This window comes from Raphanus sativus, chromosome 2, assembly GCF_000801105.2.
Source record: "Raphanus sativus cultivar WK10039 chromosome 2, ASM80110v3, whole genome shotgun sequence".
NCBI lineage: Eukaryota > Viridiplantae > Streptophyta > Magnoliopsida > Brassicales > Brassicaceae > Raphanus > Raphanus sativus.
Genome location: NC_079512.1, coordinates 1,008,355 through 1,029,310, shown reverse-complemented (window position 1 = coordinate 1,029,310; position 20,956 = coordinate 1,008,355). Strand labels below are relative to the sequence as shown.

General features: G+C 31.3%; 1 protein-coding gene across 2 annotated transcripts; it reads left to right on the top strand.

Moving 5' to 3' along the window:
• Positions 1–9,084: 9,084 nt before the first annotated feature.
• LOC108839818 (trehalose-phosphate phosphatase B) lies at positions 9,085–14,437 on the top strand. 2 transcript variants are annotated; one of them, XM_056995639.1, is made up of 12 exons: positions 9,090–9,417; positions 11,815–11,896; positions 11,991–12,131; positions 12,216–12,287; positions 12,394–12,486; positions 12,575–12,631; positions 12,860–12,961; positions 13,198–13,275; positions 13,575–13,644; positions 13,740–13,810; positions 13,942–14,034; positions 14,130–14,437. In XM_056995639.1, the coding sequence occupies exons 1-12, from the start codon at positions 9,203–9,205 to the stop codon at positions 14,187–14,189; spliced, it is 1,134 nt and encodes a 377-aa protein (XP_056851619.1). In that variant the 5' UTR covers positions 9,090–9,202; the 3' UTR covers positions 14,190–14,437. The 2 variants fall into 2 exon arrangements, with proteins under 2 accessions (XP_056851622.1, XP_056851619.1); XM_056995642.1 differs by lacking the exon at positions 13,575–13,644 and having other exon boundaries at positions 9,085–9,417.
• The last annotated feature ends 6,519 nt before the right edge of the window (positions 14,438–20,956 follow it).

Here is a 20,956-nt window from a genome sequence, read left to right as displayed (position 1 = left end):
GCTCAATTGAAGGGACCAGCAGTTCTTCAGTTTTTTTTATGAATAGCATTTGATATAAGCCATATACTATTTGATCAAAAAAAAAAGCCATATACTAATTTAAAAAATTATAATATAAAATGTGACTAAATAGCTAATTTAGAGATATTTTTTTGCTATTAAAAACATTCTAACAGTGCATGTGCTGAAAACAGAGAGTTTGCCATGTATTTCATTTGTATCATTGTATGCGCAGAATAAAAAGAGGAACTATTATAAAATTTAATATAATGTAATTTTGAAACTAGTTAGTTTAATTAGAAAAAGATTTGCTGATAAATAAACAAATTATCAGGGGAAAACTGAAAATTGATAACGTGCTATAATTAAAGAAAACATAGCAGCTTATAATTGATGCAAGTGGGCAAATAATAGACAGCCACGTAGGCGCATTTGAGGGAGCTATGGGATGAAGAATACACATTCACATGTTTGATAGTAAAACTGGAGAAGAATAATAAAAATATTATTAATATTTAGTTCTAACCGTAAGAATCTTACCGTTGAATTTGAACCAGATTACGTATTTTGATTTGATTACAAAAAGTACAATAATATTCGTATAACTTTTCTCTAGAAATAAACCAGTTGTAACGATTAAACAAATAGAGATTTTGGTTCTATCAATTACAATATTAGAACTAGTCACTCTCTCGATCTAATTTCCTGATACGAATAAACTTGAGTTGAGATTTATCACTGAAAAGTCGACAATAAAAGGCACTGTTAAGTCTATAGATCTCTCCTAAGTCTAGAAAGCTTATGCAAATTAATTTACCAATGATATAATTCCCACTTTTTGTGTCTGTACATAATTAAAACTTTAAAAGGTGGCATCCTCGAACAAATTTATCAGAAATATTGACCGTAAGAGATTATAAACCAAATCTGTCATTGTTTTTCATCATAGGCCAAAAAACTGGTGGCATCCTCGAACAAATTTATCAGAAATATTGATCGTAAAAGATAATAAACCAAACCTCTCCTTGTTTTTCATCATAGGCAAAAAATATGGCTCTCAAATCTGAATACTTTTAACTTATCCACCTCATGCTAATATATATAACACGTGATATAACAGTTTGTGTCACCACTTTCAAGCAATCGTGAGCACACGAGCCGGCTTGGAAGAGAAGAATAAAAAGGGTATCTTGAAAGTAAAACAATTAAAGGAGAAGAGCAGCCAATAAAATGATCTATACGCTACTACTAACCATTTCTATGGTGAAAATATTTTACTATTAAGTATTGATAATGAAACAAAAAAAAACAAAACTAAGAAATACAGAGAAAAAAAAAAGAAAAGAAAAGAAAATTAGAATTGAGTTCTAGAACAGAAAGGCCCACCATGCATCGACCATCCGAGCAATATTTACCCAAAAACAAAAGTCTTCCTTAATGGGAAAGTTATTCCAAGTCCTCTTTGTAGAATGGGGACCCCGACTAAAAATCAAAATCTCGTAAATATATTAATTAATCAACTTACACCTCAAAGTAATTACTCTCCCTCTGTTCCTAAATATAAGATGTTTTAGGTAAAACACATTTATTAAAAAATATATTTTTATCTAAAAAATATTATTAAAATTATAAATTAAAAACTATCTTACCAACTACAAAATAGAACTATTAAATTTGATAGCTTACACAGTTTTTGATAAAGTTAAAGTTACCTAAAAATATAAAAACATCTTACATATTATAACAAAAAAATTATTCTAAATATCTTATATTTAAGAACAGAGGGAGTATATTTTCTCGCAAATGGTTTAGCAGCATAAAAGAAAATACAAATGAATCTCATCACTTAAATATGGCAGTGTCCCATAGACAATTTTTATGGTTTAAGTTTTACATTAATATAACACTGTAGATACACACGAAAAAAGCTTAATAACATCAATATCCATGTGTTTCAACAAATGAATGTAATTTCAGATTTAATATTCAAAAATGGAATACACCATTTAAAAGAAGACATGATACAAGTCTTTAGATTTTTTTTTTTTGAAAACTTTTTAATAAAAGATTCTCCTTTATTTTTCTATATATTTTTTAACTTCTTATTTTTTTTTGTGAAAAAATCTTACAGGAGAGTATCAACAATGGTGCTCCAACCTATCTATACAATTAAGTAATTTAGGTAGTATTTAGAAATGTCTATTAGTATTACTCCAGCTTAGATTGGTTTTGAAATCATTTTTTATACAGACAAAACATGATACTTTTTTTAGTGAGTAAATAATACTTTTGTAAGTCGTAAATGCACGCTCTCTACAAAAGAGGAGGCTAAAGCTTGTCAAAATATGGAACTCTACGTAGACATACAGTGGTATATTTGAAAGGTGACAACATGAATCTGAAATTATATTCATGTCGGAAATTAAATTTGGTAAATGTATCTATTTACATTGAACTTTTGGGTTATGGTGATTAGTTCATGAACCCAACTATGCCGAACTTAGCTTTCCTTGCAACCGCCGCCGAATATAGTAAAATAAATCAAACCACACCGCACATCGTCTTAATTAACAGCACGAAAAGGATCGGAAACTTCCGTTCCATGTGTTTATGACTGTTTATATGTGTACAAACTAAACTAAATACCCCTGTTCTAAACTACGCTAGGCGCTAGTCGGGCGGCGAGTCCGGGCCTAGCGAGTTACCGAAAAATCGGGGAGTACTCGGAGATTACGCGGGGCCTAGTTTTAAATACAATTTAATATATTTATAATATGTTTAGTTAATTTTAAATATGATGACACAAGTTCTTATACATAATTATAACTTTTTTAGATAATTTTTTGAAACGATCTCCTTTCAATTTATCGAACATTTAGATTTGGGCGTGTTTGATACGAAAAAATCCCTAATGTAGTATATATGTGTTTGTTTTGGGTTAGATAACTAATTGTAACTATTTAGTAATCAATAATTATACAAATCTGTTAATAATGAATAAAAATAATCAATCGTATTTCAGCTTTAAAAAAAAAAAAAAAAAAAAAAAAACTTAGGCGGTCAACGCGGGATTAGGCGGGAATTAGGCGGTCAACGCGGGAATTAGGCGGTCAAACGCGGGTCAACGCCTGGATTCACCGATTTGGCCCAACTCGCCGCGGCCACCCACTGAATAGCGCCCAGGCGGCCGCCTAGGCGGCTAGACGGCCGCGTTTTTGAACAGGGCTAAATACAATGAATATATAAAATGTATTAATTAGTGGAGCTTGGTTTAATAAATTAATAGATATCAAAGTGATTGTCCCCGTCGGAACAAGAAATCTAAAGGGTTTATAGTTTCATGCCCTTTGTGGATTCTCAAGTAACTAAAGTCAAGAATGTTGACCCATGTGGTCGTCTTTATTTATGAAATTATATACTTTTTGTCAAGTTATGAAATTATATTCAAACATCAGTTTGAAGTAGTTAATTATAGAGTTGACAAAGTAGTGTTGGAACTATTTTTTTAGCAATGTATTTATATGCTAAAAATAGATTTAGTGTGAATGAGAAATGGAGGTCTAATGTGTGTGATTTGAGAAACTTGTATAAAGTTACAAATATACACATTAGATATTTGGATTTGGGTTTTGATTTGTTAGTTGGACTTCATGTTCATTAACTTAATCTTATAAACCAAATATATGTGATCTTTTATATTGATAAAATATAAAAAAGAAATTCATTTAAAGTATATTATTTTGTTTGAATGAGTCAAATAATAATAATTATACTCTTTAATTTTTTGGTCAAAATGTGAAATGAATTCACATAATAATGACAAGAAATAAAGACTCCATTAGTGCACCATGGGAGGTTTCACTTTATGTTGAAAATGAAACTTGTGCTTCTCATTATTTTCTATATAAAGTCTCATGGTAATGTAGAAAAAGACACATATCAATAGCAAAAGAAAAAAACCACATTCTTCCATATTGAATAGTTATGTTAGTATTTTTATTTTGTGTCTGAGAGTACAACACAAAACCAGTTTCGCCAGGCTTCTGATAGAGTGACGCAAATTCAGAAGATTGTTTGCAGTTGTATCCTGGGACTCATTACGTTATCGAACCGTCGCATTACGGGACGTATTTTGAGTTAAGGAAAGAGATAATATCTCGCCTCTGCAGTTGTATCATCCTTTTCTTACTCTTTGGTATAATTTTATCAATTTTATTATTTACAATATTCAGTAATCCGTAGTTTATAAAATACGGTTCTATCAGTCTTAACTCAAAATATCCGTTTTTTGCTTTGCACTAACCGGACTGATTATTGTAAAAAGTATTTTTTGTAAGAACAGGTTGATTGATCTTTGGAAAAAGATGCTGGTGTCAGATCTATAGGATTATTTGACAATAATCTTCCTGCAATCTTAATTCTGTAGATTTTTGTTTGTATTATTATACTAACAAAACTGATTATTTTGTGAAGTGTTTTGTCATGCAAATAGGAATTGGAGATTCCATGGTGATAAAGAATCTGTTCATTCCATCAGATTATTTTTGTTGATGATTTATATGGGGATAATAATTCATATTTTTCTCATTATATGCACTAATGATATCTTGTTTTTGTTTCGATGCAAACAGGATCTCCATAGAGTTAAAACGCGTTTTCTTTTACTTGGTTAATGGTTACTTTGACTTGGTTAAAGTTAATTATTTTGCTTTAATTATCAAGAATGGTTTAACGTTTTTGATTTCTTTTTCAGATTTTGGGATAACTTAATTTAGTTATTAAGCATATGTTGACCATGAGAAAATAAGAAGAAATTCAAGTTTCAAGTATGGTGATACCATAGTTACAAGGAAAAAAAATGATCTTTGAGAGATCAAATTGTATGTATGGAAATGAATTTTGTGAGTCGACGCCTCAAATAAAATTTGGGAGAGGTCTGCCACATATAAATCATTTACCATAAGAAATAAAATGTTTGTTGATATTGATCAAAACATTTGTATTTCGTCAATGCTTAAATGCACCTTTTAAAAAGGTTGACCATACAAAACCAATGAGAATTTTCAAACCAATATGACTGAAACTGACATGTGTATTGTAGTTTTTAAAGTCAATATGTTTGAGAATAACCATAGAAAATGGTGATTTTGATGGTACAAACAATATCATATAATGATATGTATATTTGCTAAAAACAAAATATGTTTTGGAAAAATTCAAAGCATATACAAGTTAGATTTATAAATCAACTTGAGAGAACTATGAAAATAGTTTTATCTAAAATGTGATTTTCTGAGAATGAAATACATTTTAAAAAAATTATAACAATTTTTTTGAAATTGTTTTTATTATTCATTTAAATCTAAAGGAGTGTGTAGATTAACCTTCTAAGCTCTTAAGAGATGTTAAATGTAAATATGTATGTTTTTGAGCTATCTCAAGAAATGTGGGGGAAGCTTTGCTTACCATATAAAGTCATTGGCAAGAGGCCAAATGAACTTAGTGATAGTTATCAAACTATGATTTAAAAAAAAAAAAAACTAGTGTCATACACTGAGTTTTGTGTATAATGGTTAATTGTATCTTGAAAAAAAAAAGATGACAAAAATCATTAGACAATTGATCTCGACTAATCTCAATAGATTATGTTCAGTGTGATGACAACCTAGGATCATGTTATTAAAGGTGTGTCATGAGATCAAATTGTAATATCATCAAGAGGAATGGGTTTAGCCTATGAACTAAGATGAAGTTTGGCGGTAACTCTACTTATCAGATTGGAGATCCCAAGAAATAGGTTCAAGGAGACAACTAAGTCAAACTAAGTCTGCCCAAAGCACTGTAAGACTTCGGTCTATACCCAGTTCCTATGATGATTAAACAGTGCTACATGTAAGGAATAGAGGATAAGCATTTGCTTTTAATGATTTGTGCCAATTGTTTTGAGATATGAATGGAGTAGTACATGATACTCCTCTAAACAAAACTAATGGCAAATCACCTTGTGGGTGTGAAATGGGGCCGTTTCTAGGAGAATAAAATGGCTATATTCTCTAAAGTTCACTCATGATTACCAGGAATGTTCACGGCCAAAATGAACACAATAGAGAAATTGGTTTTGTGAGAGAATGAAACTGTGTTTTGGCTATTGTCTAGGTTTACACCAAAACCCGGGAGGTTCAAGACATCATGGCCACCTCCTGGCCTAGTAAATCCGATAGCTATTAACAATGACTGGTTCAAGGCTGAAAAATTGCTACCAACTCATCATGCAGTGAATTTCTCGTTTGTACTCTCAAAAGTCCTTAGTTGAGTCTTGTTGAGCTTTGTCGAGTCTTGTCTATGAAGTCAAGTCTGTCGAGTCGTCTAGTGTTTAGAAGCATTTCTATTCATGTGGGGGATTGTTGGAACTATTTTTTTAGCAATGTATTTATATGCTAAAAATAGATTTAGTGTGAATGAGAAATGGAGGTCTAATGTGTGTGATTTGAGAAACTTGTATAAAGTTACAAATATACACATTAGATATTTGGATTTGGGTTTTGATTTGTTAGTTGGACTTCATGTTCATTAACTTAATCTTATAAACCAAATATATGTGATCTTTTATATTGATAAAATATAAAAAAGAAATCCATTTAAAGTATATTATTTTGTTTGAATGAGTCAAATAATAATAATTATACTCTTTAATTTTTTGGTCAAAATGTGAAATGAATTCACATAATAATGACAAGAAATAAAGACTCCATTAGTGCACCATGGGAGGTTTCACTTTATGTTGAAAATGAAACTTGTGCTTCTCATTATTTTCTATATAAAGTCTCATGGTAATGTAGAAAAAGACACATATCAATAGCAAAAGAAAAAAACCACATTCTCCCATATTGAATAGTTATGTTAGTATTTTTATTTTGTGTCTGAGAGTACAACACAAAACCAGTTTCGCCAGGCTTCTGATAGAGTGACGCAAATTCAGAAGATTGTTTGCAGTTGTATCCTGGGACTCATTACGTTATCGAACCGTCGCACTACGGGACGTATTTTGAGTTAAGGAAAGAGATAATATCTCGCCTCTGTAGTTGTATCATACTTTTCTTACTCTTTGGTATAATTTTATCAATTTTATTATTTACAATATTCAGTAATCCGTAGTTTATAAAATACGGTTCTATCAAGTAGTACAACAAACGGTCGCTAATATTATTACTTTATATGTAATGGGTGAAGCCGTACGTATATACAATATACGAACAAGGGCATACATTTGCAATGAAAAGAGAAAAGTTATACACGTAGGGTTCTATTATACGATTTTTATGGCATGACAAAACTATAGAGAGTTCATAGCTACTAGTTTCGATTGAATACCACAGAAAGTTCGATGGAATTGGTACAATCCTTTTTTTTTCCTGTGGGCGTTCGCCGCGTTCCCCATTCTAGTACATATATTCCGCTGTATTTTTATTTATTTTTTCGGGATTTTATAAGGCCTGTTTTAGGTATAATTTAAGCTGTTTAAAGATCCCTATTAGAGGGTCCTTAGTGTTTGGTAAACCTTAACGTATCTGTGTGCTATGTTATAGCAGGTTATTATAACCTGATGGTTAGAACGTAAGACAAATTTTATACTTGATTTGTCATAGCCACATCCTTAGTCGCATTGCTCGAACTATCTAAATCAGCACATATACATGTAGGCTATATAGCTACGTTATATAATGTTATGTAGTGGGCACGGGCACCAAGCCGTTTAAAATCTACAAACAAGTCTTTGAATATGCTGATATGACTTTCGGTGAAGTTTAACCTTTTCACGATTCTTAAATTTACGTATAGCCAATAGGAATCGGATACATCGTTTGCGGAGATTATGTGGAGATATGGTTTTTGATCAAATTCTTGAATCTATTAATATGTTGATGTGTATTCTAGGAATTTCGAATAACTTTTCTAAAAAAAAAAGAGATCGAATAACCTTGAAAGCTCGTGGTTATTGATTTCATACCGAAACATTTCATGCCGGTTTTTGGTCATTACATTCCTTGAATGTTATTCTACCACTATTTTTTACCTTAAGACTTCATATCCAAACACAAAAAATACTTGGAAATTCTATTTAGTTTTCATAAGAACATCATATATATTGACCATTCCAACAAATTCATTTCCACGCCTAACCTAATTTGATCCTTTCCCTTTTTTTTCTGTGAGAACCTTTCATCTATCCATGTAAATGTGGAACGTACCTAGCTCATTTTGCAGCGTTAATAAATCGCATCTTCAAATTTAAACTAAAACTCTTTATCCATTTTTAATCAAAACCACACTCAAATAATCGTAACTAAGTAATCGTAACTAAAGAATTAATTAAGCAATAGCTCATATTAAAACAATAAGCTGATATCTTAAATAAAAATGTTCACTTTTGTATCCCATGAAAGGACCTGTATAAGATATTAGACGTGAGTTGTTTAAATAATACATATATATATCATAAAAACTCAAAACTGGAGTATTAGAAAAAAAATAGAAAGCATATCCCATTCGAACAAAACTCATAAATATTTGTCTACAATAGTTTATTATTCGTCAATATAAATATACATGCTATATTTTATAATGATATTTCAATATTTTTTATTTCCTACTCTTCAAAAAAATTCAGGACGAATGAAATTATATATTTCATATTTCATTTACATTGTCAAATTGTAAATAGAAACAAAAAGATTCATTTCACATCTAAAAAATATGTTTAGAAAAACCTAAGTAACTATTTTTCATTTTTTTTCTTTTTTTGGTCAAAACCTAAGTAAACTATTTTTCTAAGGATCTAATAGAGTGGAAAAGAGTGAAAATTTTTACATTCATTCAAAAAAAAAAGAGTGAAAAAGAAAAGAGGAAATTAAAAGGCTGAAAATAGAGAGAGAGAGAGAGAGAGAGAGAGAGAGAGGCATTTTAATGTGGCCAAAAAGGTACAGAGGGAGCCACCAATGATAGATGAAGTTTTTGCAATTTCCTTTGTCTCATACTTAATTATTTTTCTCTCTTCCTTCTCTTCACACTTCTCCTTATAAATTCCTCTTCTCCTTCCCATTCCTCCTCATCATTCACACACACACCCACACACCCACAATCTCTCTCTGTCTTTCTCTATATATCTCTATCTCTCCTCTCGTTCTCAACACTTGTGAGAAATATGACTAACCAGACTGTTATCGTCTCAGACAGGAAACCCATCTTGGGTTCGAAAACCATAACTGTCTCTGTCTCTAACTCTCCCCTGTTCTCTTCACTTCCCACTTACTTTACCTTCCCTCCTCGAAAGTTCTTGGAACTTCTTGAAGCAGCTGACAAAAACAACAACAACAAGAACAATCTTGGTGCTGGAAAGATTGCATCGTGGGTTGATTCTGTTGGACATGGGTTTTACCCCCAACAAAGCCTATAAGATAATGGGTTTAGCCCATTAAAAAGGAGGTCATTAGGAAATCCTAGACCTTATCCTTCTATAAATAAGGAGGCACCTCCTCCCTAAAAATGATATTCTTTTGGCCTCTCAACCATTTCATCTCTACATCTAGAGAGAAACATCACATTATATGCTTTCTTCTAAGCACTTGTAATCCTTTGTTGTAGAACTACGATTGGCTTGATCCCCTTTTGGGTTTGTAGGCATCCCTTCACCGGGTCCAGCCACAATCATTTAACCCATTTTTATGATGATTTCTCATAAATCTCCATACAAATTCATTGTCTGATTCCAACAAACACTTTCCAGCAAATCGACCGTTTTTGGATCAAACAATTGGCGCTAGAAGGAGGGGGCCGAACCCAACGTCAAATCTGTTGCTTGGCAAAGTCGCTACTCAAGACGAATCGGTCTCTCGCGGTTACTCGGGAAGAATCACTCTCTCGCGGATACTCGGGACGAATCGCTCTCTCGAGGATACTCAGGACGAATCGCTCTCTCGAGGATACTCGACACGGTTCGTTCTCTCGCGATTACTCGGCACGGTTCGCTTTCTCGCAGTTACTCGACACGGTTCGCTCTCTCGCGGCTACTCATGACGAATCGTTCTCTCGCGGTTACTCGACATGATTGCTCCCTCACACTTACTCGGAGCAGACCGGTCTCTAGCAGTTACCTGGTCGCTCTCTCGTAGTCACTCGACGCTCGCTCTCTCGCTGCTACTCGGAGCAGATCCGTCTCTAGCAGTTGCTACTCTCTCGCAGTTACTCGGAATGGATTGCTCTCTTGTAGTCAGTTTGCTTGAGATAAGCTTGCTTCTTCTTCACCCTAAAGATAAGCTCTTTACTAAATTATCGCATCTTTTTTATCACTTTCAAATTAGTTTGATTGCTCGCTTATTAACTACACAAGAGTGGTCATTTCTTTTGGTTTGTATTGATCTAATCTTGTAATGCTTTTTGTGAACTAGAGCCGACTACAATCGTCAAGCCAAAGGTTATTAAGGTGGTCCTCATACTTTGAAAGACGAACTCAAAGTCTTTCAAAGTGGCACGAGGTTCATGGGCGAGCAACCACGAAGCATTTCACCGTCAAATCGTTGTTCGGCGAAGTCGTTACTCGACGAGGATCACCCTCTCACCGTTACTCGGCACAGCTCGATCTCTCGCGGTTACTCGGCACGGCTCGATCTCTCGCCGTTACTTGGCAATGCTCGTTCTCTCGCCATTACTCGGCACAGCTCGCTCTCTCACCGTTACTTGGCAAAGCTCGTTCTCTCGCGGTCACTCGGCTCGCTCTCTCGCAGTCACTCAGATTGCCCTCTCGCGGTCACTCGGCTTGCTCTCTCGCGGTCACTCAGATTGCCTTCTCGCGGTCACTCGGCTCGCTTTCTCGTCATTACTCGGCACAGCTCGCTCTCTCGCCGTTACTTGGCAAAGCTCGTTCTCTCGCCATTACTCGACACAGCTCGCTCTCTCGCCGTTACTTGGCAAAGCTCGCCCACTCGCGGTCACTCGGCTCGCTCTCTCGCGGTCAATCGGCGCATACCGCTCTCTCACTATCAGTCGTGACGATTCGTTTGTGACGGCTTGTTCATGGTGGTACGTTCATGACGATGTTTGTGGTGACTTATCCTTGACAGTTAGTCAACTGACACTTCCATCCATAACGACTAACTCGGGTGGTTCAGAACACTGTCCACACAGATCGTTTACGCAACTATCCCCGAGTAAGCTCCGATTGGAATCAAAAGTATGTCCATGACAGCTCGTCCGAGACAGTCCACCCACGACACTTCGTTTATGACAACTTAGCCATAATAGCCTGTTCATGACAATTTGTCTACGACATGAGTATACGATGAGTCCATTATCTTATAAACCTCTTCCTAAAGTTCGCAGAGATCAACTTCATCTCTCTCAACGAACTGGGGGGTTTACTGTTGGACATGGGTTTTACCCCCAACAAAGCCTATAAGATAATGGGTTTAGCCCATTAAAAAGGAGGTCATTAGGAAATCCTAGACCTTATCCTTCTATAAATAAGGAGGCACCTCCTCCCTAAAAATGATATTCTTTTGGCCTCTCAACCATTTCATCTCTACATCTAGAGAGAAACATCACATTATATGCTTTCTTCTAAGCACTTGTAATCCTTTGTTGTAGAACTACGATTGGCTTGATCCCCTTTTGGGGTTTGTAGGCATCCCTTCACCGGGTCCAGCCACAATCATTTAACCCATTTTTATGATGATTTCTCATAAATCTCCATACAAATTCATTGTCTGATTCCAACAAACACTTTCCAGCAAATCGACCGTTTTTGGATCAAACAGATTCCATGCGTGATTCTTCTCCTACACGTCTCAGATCCTCTTCTCATGACTCTGACTCAGACAACGAGGACAAAGCATCTTGGGTCGTACGTTACTTATTTGTACCTTAAATCTAAATTACCCATTTCAAGATTTTGGTATCTCATCATGATTTCGTATTTTTATTTATTTTTATTTTAGGGTAGATTTCCATCAGCTTTGAATATGTTTGATGAGATTATGAATGCTGCAAAAGGGAAACAAATTGTGATGTTCCTTGATTACGATGGGACGCTTTCTCCTATAGTTGAAGATCCCGACAAAGCGTACATAACACATGAGGTTTTTATTCTGTTCCATGTCTAAAACCTTGTTGTTTAATTAATTAACTGTTTTGTTTTAATAATTCTGTGATTATTTCAACAGATGCGAGAGGTTGTAAAGGGTGTGGCTCTAAACTTCCCTACTGCTATAGTCACTGGAAGATCCATTGATAAGGTACATTACATTTTGCCAAATTTTAATATAAACTTGTATTAATATTTTTGTTTTCAAAAAAAAACTTATATTAATATTAATTATATGAGATATTAACTATTTTCAGGTGCGTGCTTTTGTCAAACTCAACGAGATTTACTACGCTGGAAGCCATGGCATGGACATTGAAGGACCGACCAACGAAAGTAGTTACGGCGAGGTGAGAAAACAATGCAGAAAATGTCGATAGTAAAAGAAATCTAATTATCTACTTACTAATCTATTTTCTTTTTGTGAAATGGTCTCAGAGTAATCAAGGAGTGCTGTTTCAACCTGCTCGTGAGTTTATACCGATGATCGAGAAGGTGCATTTTGAGGCTTTTTATTACCTTCAAAAATGTAACTAATCGAGTTACAAAGACCAAAAACAGTAAATATATTTGAATGTCTAGGAGAGAGTCTATCCGTGGATTGTATTTCTACCCGGGGGTTAGACTTGTGTCATCATTGACCCGGGTTTAACCTTTTTTGTCTTAAAAAAAAAAGACCAAAAACAGTAAATATATTTAACTTTGTCGTGTATATAACTTCAGGTGGTTAAGATTTTAGAAGAAAAGACAAAATGTATCCCTGGGGCTATGGTGGAGAACAACAAGTTTTGTCTGTCCGTACATTTTCGACGTGTCGATGAGAAAGTAAGAACAAACATGATTATGAAAACAGAAGTAAACTTTGATTCTTTGTGAAAATGGTCCACACTGCTTATTGTTTTTAACCCAAAGTATTAAAAAAAGACTTAAAAGACTTATTTCTTGTTCAAATGTAACGCCTAGCTAGTTTTCACATAAAACTATTGTTAAATATGCATTGAACACTATACTTCCGTAATGTCTTCTAATTATTTGTTTATGTACATCCTTGTTTCTAACAGAGATGGGCCGCATTAGCCGAACAAGTAAAATCAGTTCTAGTTGATTATCCAAAGCTGAAACTAACCCAAGGTAGAAAGGTAAAATTAATCCTCCTCTCCCTCTTTTTAATTGCTAGTCATTTGAAGGCTAATTAAGTGTACTTATGTAGAATAATAACACAATAACAATCATACAGACTACTAACTACTAGTTGTGGAGCCACATGCATAATCATGGGGTCAATGAACCCAACAAGATTAAAAAACTTAGTGTAATTTACAGCCAAATTTATAAAATGCCCCCACTCATAATCTTTTCTTTCTCCATACCTTTGTCCCCAACACTAATATTTTCGGCCTCCGCCACTGCTAACTAGTCTATTTATTTGTAAAACCAGGTGCTTGAAATCCGCCCCACGATCAAATGGGACAAGGGTCAGGCCCTCAATTTTTTGTTAAGATCACTAGGTGAGAGCATCACCGTATATGTGTTTATTTATCTACTATTTTGGAAATAATTGTTAGTGCTGCTCATTCTTATATATTCGATCTTATTAAAATAGGATTTGAAAGTTCGGAAAATGTTGTTCCGGTCTATATTGGAGATGACCGTACGGACGAAGATGCTTTTAAGGTATGATGACAATTAGTTATAACACGTTTACGTACCATCAACTACTCTTAATTTTCTAGGTTTTAAGAAATCTACTTTAATATGCATTTTACCAAATATTAACGTTGTAAATTAACCATATAATTCGATAGGTTTTACGTGAAAAAGGACAAGGTTTTGGGATTCTTGTCTCAAAAGTTCCAAAGGAAACCAATGCCTCTTATTCTCTTCAAGACCCTTCTCAGGTAAATTTAAACCATTTGTGATTATAAAATTTATTGCAACCTTATAACTAGATTTATAACTATTATATTAAACTGGAAACCTTTGCAATTTACAGGTAAATGAGTTTCTGAAGCGTCTGGTAGAGTGGAAGAGGAATACAGCTGGGGAAGAGTGAAACAAATACCACATCAATAACACCTGAGTTTATTTCTAAATTTTGAGGAGGAATATTAGTATATATAGCCAACCTTTTAAGAAAACTAGTAGATGCCTAGAGGGTGTTTCGGCCAGAAGTATCTTTACTTTTCTACATGGATCCAGAAATTGTAAATTTCGTGAACGATTCAGAAAAGGGAGAAAAATGTATTAATATATTCTCCGACTCGTTTCTCTTTCTTAATATGTTTACCAAAAAAAGACTCATTTATCTTTTTTTTTTAACTTTCTTGTGCCTGCCTTAACATGACTAATTCATATTTTCAACTTTTTTGAATGAGCGTTAAATATATTTGAATTAAAAAAACTTGTACAATTACAATGGATGTGTTTTTAGCTAAAAAGCTGATTTTATTAGAGCATCTCCAATGTATTACTCAATTTTCTACTCTAAAATAGAATAACTCCAAAATGGAGTTAAATTTTGCTCTAATATATTATTCTATTTTCTATTCCAAAATATTTTTTTAAATATATTATGTGTTACATTCGTTTAAAAATTAGTAATATCACTTTTTATTTATAGTATTTACAAAACAGTTCATTTTCAGTTTGTAATATTTATATTAAATACAACATTAACCACAATTAATTTATTTGTTATATAAATAAAATTACTCGATAAGATCTGAAAAGGAAACATTATTACATTATATATATATATATATATATATATATATATATATATATATATATATATATATTGTTGCATAATAGTTTATTAGATGGCTGTTTATATAATTAAGAAATATTAACAATAAATTTTATAATATATATAGTAAAATAATATTAATATACTTATTAATAATAATAATATCATATTAAAACGAAAAATATTTAAATGTGAAGGACTATTTTATAAATAGAAGAGTTCAACTCCATTTTTGAGTAATGAATTGTTTTACTCTATATTTGAAGTAATCATGTCTATTACTCTATTTTGGAGTGGGTTTTGGAGTGAGGTTGAAGATGATTTTACTGCAAAATGGAGTTTATAGAGGGTTTTAGAGTATCTCAGACCTCACTCCAAATTCCATTTTGCAGTAAAATTATCTCTAAGGACATCTCTAACCTTATTCCATTTTCTACTACAAACATCATTTTGGAGTAAAATCTTCTCCAACTTCACTCCATTTTCAACTCCAAAATGGAGCAATGACTAGGGTTACTCCATTTATGTAGTAATTTTCCCTGTTCAAAAACGCGGCCGCCTAGCCGCCTAGGCGGCCGCCTGGGCGCTATTCGGTGGGTGGCCGCGGCGAGTTGGGCCAAATCGGTGAATCCAGGCGTTGACCCGCGTTTGACCGCCTAGTTTTCGCGTTGACCACCTAATTCCCGCCTGATCCCACGTTGACCACCTAAGTTTTTTTTTTTTTTTTTTTTAAAGCTGAAATACGATTAATTATTTTTACTCATTATTGAAAAATTTGTATAATTATTGATTACTAAATAGTTACAATTAGTTATCTAACCCAAAACAAACACATATATACTACATTAGGGATTTTCTCGTATCAAACAAGCCCAAATCTAAATGTTCGATAAATTGAAAAGAGATCGTTTCAAAAAATTATCTAAAAAGTTATAAAATTATGTATAAGAACTTGTGTCATCATGTTTAAAATTAACTAAACATATTATAAATATATTAAATTGTATTTAAAACTAGACCCCGCGTAATCTCCGAGTACTCCCCGATTTTTCGGTAACTCGTTAGGCCCGGACTCGCCGCCCGACTAGCGCCTAGCGTAGTTTAGAACAGGGGTAATTTTACACATTACTCCATTTTCGAGTTGAACTTTTTTTATTTATGAAATAGTCCTTTAAATCTTTAATGTTCTTATTTTTTATTTATATAATATTTTAAAATGATAAAATAACATGAAAAACAAGATATTTCATTATTTAATATTTTGACATAAAATGCATAACATAATTAAACAACATAAATAATATAAAACAAAAATAACATAAAATAAATGATTTAAATGTCCAATTTCAAAATTGTTTTACTCGATTTAGGAATATCAAAGATCAAAAACTCATTTTTTCATTACGAAATGCATTAGTTGATAATTTGTGGGAAAAATATTCTAATTCTTATTATTGAACCAACTTATATATTATGTTTTATTTATTTTTATAATTTCTTGTACCTTTTAATAATAAATGTTTAATTTAAATAAATTATATTTTAAGGCATTTTTGCAAACATAAAATAGTTGGGGTTAATTGGTAAACTCTTATAAGTATAAGATATTATCAACAATTATTAACAATTTTTAGAGTAAAAAATGGAATAATATATTGGAGTAAAACTTTACTCCATTTTGGAATTACATCATTTTGAAGTAAAATTTAGAGTAATATATTGGAGATGCTCTAAGGATATATATCTCCAATCCTACTCTATATTTTACTACAAACATCATTTTGAAGTAAAATTTTCTCTAACCTCACTTCGTTTTTAACTCCAAAATGGAGCAATGACTAAGGTTACTCCGTACATGAAGTAATCTTACTCATTATTTCATTTTGGTGTTGAACTTTTTTTATTTGTGAAACAGTCCTTCAAATCTTTTTTCTGACTTAAATCTATTCTATTAATTCTTCAGCATGACCTATTGATAAAGTTGTGTCTAACTAATTTTTCAACAATACATACACAAAAAATAAACTTTATATTTCCTAACTGCATCTAAATATAATTTTTTGTAACCACCACTTATGAAAACCATAAAAATCGGAATCTACTTTAATTTTCTAACTGCATCTAATTATTTTTTTCTTTTTATAATAGTGTCCACCCACTCAATTTAATCAGTTACAAAAGACAAGCAGTTATATATTGAGAATTTGAGATGCAATTGTTTTTTTTGACATCCTGAGATGTAATTAACGTGGTGACGTGTATCGGTTATGTTTTTTATAAAACATCTACTTAAGTTTAGTAATAAAACATGGCAATTATAACTGATATAATATAAAAACTACTAAAATATAAAATATGTTGCAAATTCTATGAATAAAATTTAAAAATAGTTTTTTGAAATACATATGACATGAGTGCATAGTTATGAAACTTGACTTATTTAATATAGTTACAAACTAAAAACATATTTTGTAAGCATTTACACACTAAAACATATTTTGTAACCATATATATTTTGAAATTTTCCAAATTAAAAAATTCAAGATATTTTAAAATTGTGATACTTTGAGTTTAAAAAAAATATTCATAAAAACTTATTTATTTTAGCGGGTTTTATATAGATCATTCAATTAATTTTTTTTTTTAAATTTATTAAATGTTATTTTCAGTTAGTGAAAACTATATTAACCAGCTTAGACACACATATTTAACAGAATATAAAAGAACTTTATTTTCAAATAATTTTTAAAAAATTGTTCGTTTTTCCGTGCAGAATGGTTTGAAATTAGTGTTCAGATATAACATTTTAAGAACCGTTCGATTATAAAGACTAAATCTAATGGGATATGAGACTTTGATTTTTGGATTGATTCCGAATCAGGTTTTTTGGGTATGAATATTCTTGATTAATTATATTAGATAACTACTCATAAAATATAATATGTTGCAAACTTTAGAAATAAAATTAAAATTAATTTTTGAAGTGTATAGTTATACAATTTGACATATTTAATTTAGTTACCAAAAATTATGCAAATCTAAATTAATATTAAAAACAAATCTGATTAAAAATTGCAAATATAGAAATTAAATTTCTTAAATAAAATTTATAACAAAAATATACCCGCCTTCTGAAAGGGCGGGTCAAAATCTAGTAATATTTTAAAATGATACAATAACATAAGTAAACAAGATACTCTATTATTTAATAATTTTACATAAAAATAAATAACATATTTAAAAAATAAATAATATAAAACAACAATAACATAAAAGGATCTATAGTTGTGTTTCGCTACTGTGAAAGGACATGTTCGGTTTTGGAAAAAAATGTACTATATGATATCATGACTACATATATAATTTTACATAACATGATAATTGGGGATGAGTGTGGATTCGATGCACCAATCAAAATTGCAGAAGATAAAATGTTCGATTTCAACTTTTTTTTTCTCTATTTAGGATATCAAAGATAAAGAAGCTTATTTTCATTACGAAATGCATTAGTTGATCATTAAGAAAAATATTATAGTGACATTATTAAACCAACTTTATATATTGTCTTTTATTTTATTGTTATGATTGCTTGTATTTTTTAATAATAAATATATGTTTAATTTAAATAACGAGTTAAAAAAATTACATATAGAATCATCGGTTTTAACGGTTTAACCATAAATGCAGATCTTAGTTTATAATATTGAATATAATACTTGATGTATTACATTTAAATATATATACACAATCAAAAATACAAATTTATATCATATAAATTTGATTTGTTTCGAAAATAATTCTCCATCAAAATCTAATTAACCAAGTGGCTTTCATTGAAATAATATCTACCTTTTCACATGCCGGTTGTATGTTTCGGTTCTTATTTTCAAATAAAATGATCATTTCCAGTTAAGAATAAAATCAAAGAATGAATATACTTGTATTATTATATTATGTAGTATTACTGAACATATTACCCTTGACCCAGAGTAACATTGGCACAGATGTTTAGACTACATGCCACTGCACAGTACGTGCTTATAACTATTTACTAATTAGCCAAATATCATCGGATTTTTGTTTCCCGAGAGTACGTTGGTTTTTTTGTAGGAATCTGAAACTCCCTGTAAAAGTAATAAAACTAAGTGCTTAACAAACAAAGAGGGTAATAAAACAACGTAGGGATAATTTAGAAATCACATGAATGCAGATGCATATAACTGGTATGATAAGTACGACAGAAAAGTATTAAACAATTGTTAACATTATTTAATACTTTTCTATCGTACTTATAATACCTAGTTATATACTAATCTTATTAATTTAGCAAAAAAGTATTAAATAATGTTATTTTAATAACAAAGCTGTAAATAACTGTATACAAACGAAAGTATTAAAGAAGAGTGAAAGTACTATTTGGCAGGCAAAGAAAAGCTCTTATTGTCTGTTTATTTAATACTAGAAAGTAGAATGTAAACCCAACAAGTTCAAATCCCATATTTATCTTCGAATATTTTGAGTTTCCCCAAAAGGGTATAGTGTTCAACTTATTGGATCCTAAAATATTGATGAAAATGTTCTAAAAATTAAAATTTAATATATGAAGAAGTTTCATATGTGATTTATATTTAGACCAAAAGTATATATAAATAGAATATATCAAGTGATGTTATCAGAAAATCCCACTTTACAAGAAAACATGACTATTTCATTAATTTGACAATATACATGGCAACTAAGAATTTATTTGTGATTATTTCATTGGACAAAAAAACTAGCATTTGTGTGGTTATATGATTATATCTAACTAGTTACTTTTAGATCCTTTCACTTTTTAACTGATTGATTTTCTATTTACCATATATATTATAAAATAGCAATGTTTTACTACAACTAAATTACTTTTGAAATAATTTTCCACAACTATCTATGGGTTTATTTTAATTATTTTTGATTGATAGTTTCTGAAGTTTTCAATACATTATCATTGGCTAATAATGAATTGAAAAATTAAAAATAAAAATAAAAATTTACTTAATAATCGACAGAAATATAAAATATTTCAAACAAAATAAAACAAAACTGGGTTATATCTAATAGCAAAAACAAGTTCACAAAGAGTTTGCGGAATATATTTTGTTAGATTACCAACTTCAACCAGAAGAAAATGCTTATCAATATATTAATTTACATGGTATAAGTTCCTAATTTTTTTTTTTTGAATATTGGAAGAATAAAGGAACATAAGGGTGGCCATACAAAACTTTATCAATATATAGAAATTAAAAAAAAAAACTCATTTTTTAAAGCTCGTTAATTGGTTAGTGATTTTGGACTATTGGGATTGAGGTGTAAGAACTGAGAAGGAAAACTGGACGAAGAGTCGAAGATATTAGTTTGGACAACTTTTTGTATCCTAAATTTGTGTGGGGGTTTCAGTTTCTTTTTCTCTTTCCCACAAAGAAATGATTATTCATTTTTTTCTCTTTCATTATTCATATATGTTATATTGCTGTGCATATGTATAAATTGAGTACACTTTCCACTACCATCGCCATAAAAAAATAATATATATATATATATATATATAAAATTTCTGGTATGTATGTTGACAGGCGGTTGACAAAAAAAATGTTGACAGGCGAATAAAGATGTGTCAGACTCATCCGTGCCCCGATTACATAAATGGACAAATTCAGTCTTCACTAGAAAGTTTTTAACCAAAAAAACTGAATATACTTTTTTACTTAGGCTTTCAATTTGAATATGTTTTATGATAAAACATTATAAATAATGTTGTAGAACATAACGTAGAGAATGAGTTAGTTTAGCATGTTAATTATGATCTCTTATCTAAAAAATCAGAAGTCAAGACTTCTATATATATTATAAGCCATTGTAACATTTATGTTTATCTTTCAAAAAAAAAACATTTATGTCGCGTGTTAGCGACTGAAGATTTTATAGACTAATTCGCAACTTGACACAATAACTATCAACTAAGACAACACACATAATTTCAAAGGTTAACGCAATGGAACTCTAACTAAATTGGAGTCCGATATATCTGATGT

What these genes read in the sequence shown, in the direction of transcription:
- LOC108839818 (XM_056995639.1), top strand. Translation starts at nt 9,203, where the DNA reads ATGACTAACCAGACTGTTATCGTCTCAGACAGGAAACCCATCTTGGGT. An exon ending in AGGACAAAGCATCTTGGGTC is followed by an intron (nt 11,897 to 11,990) that starts GTACGTTACTTA and finishes TTTTTATTTTAG; the next exon opens with GGTAGATTTCCATCAGCTTT. An exon ending in TTCGACGTGTCGATGAGAAA is followed by an intron (nt 12,962 to 13,197) that starts GTAAGAACAAAC and finishes TGTTTCTAACAG; the next exon opens with AGATGGGCCGCATTAGCCGA.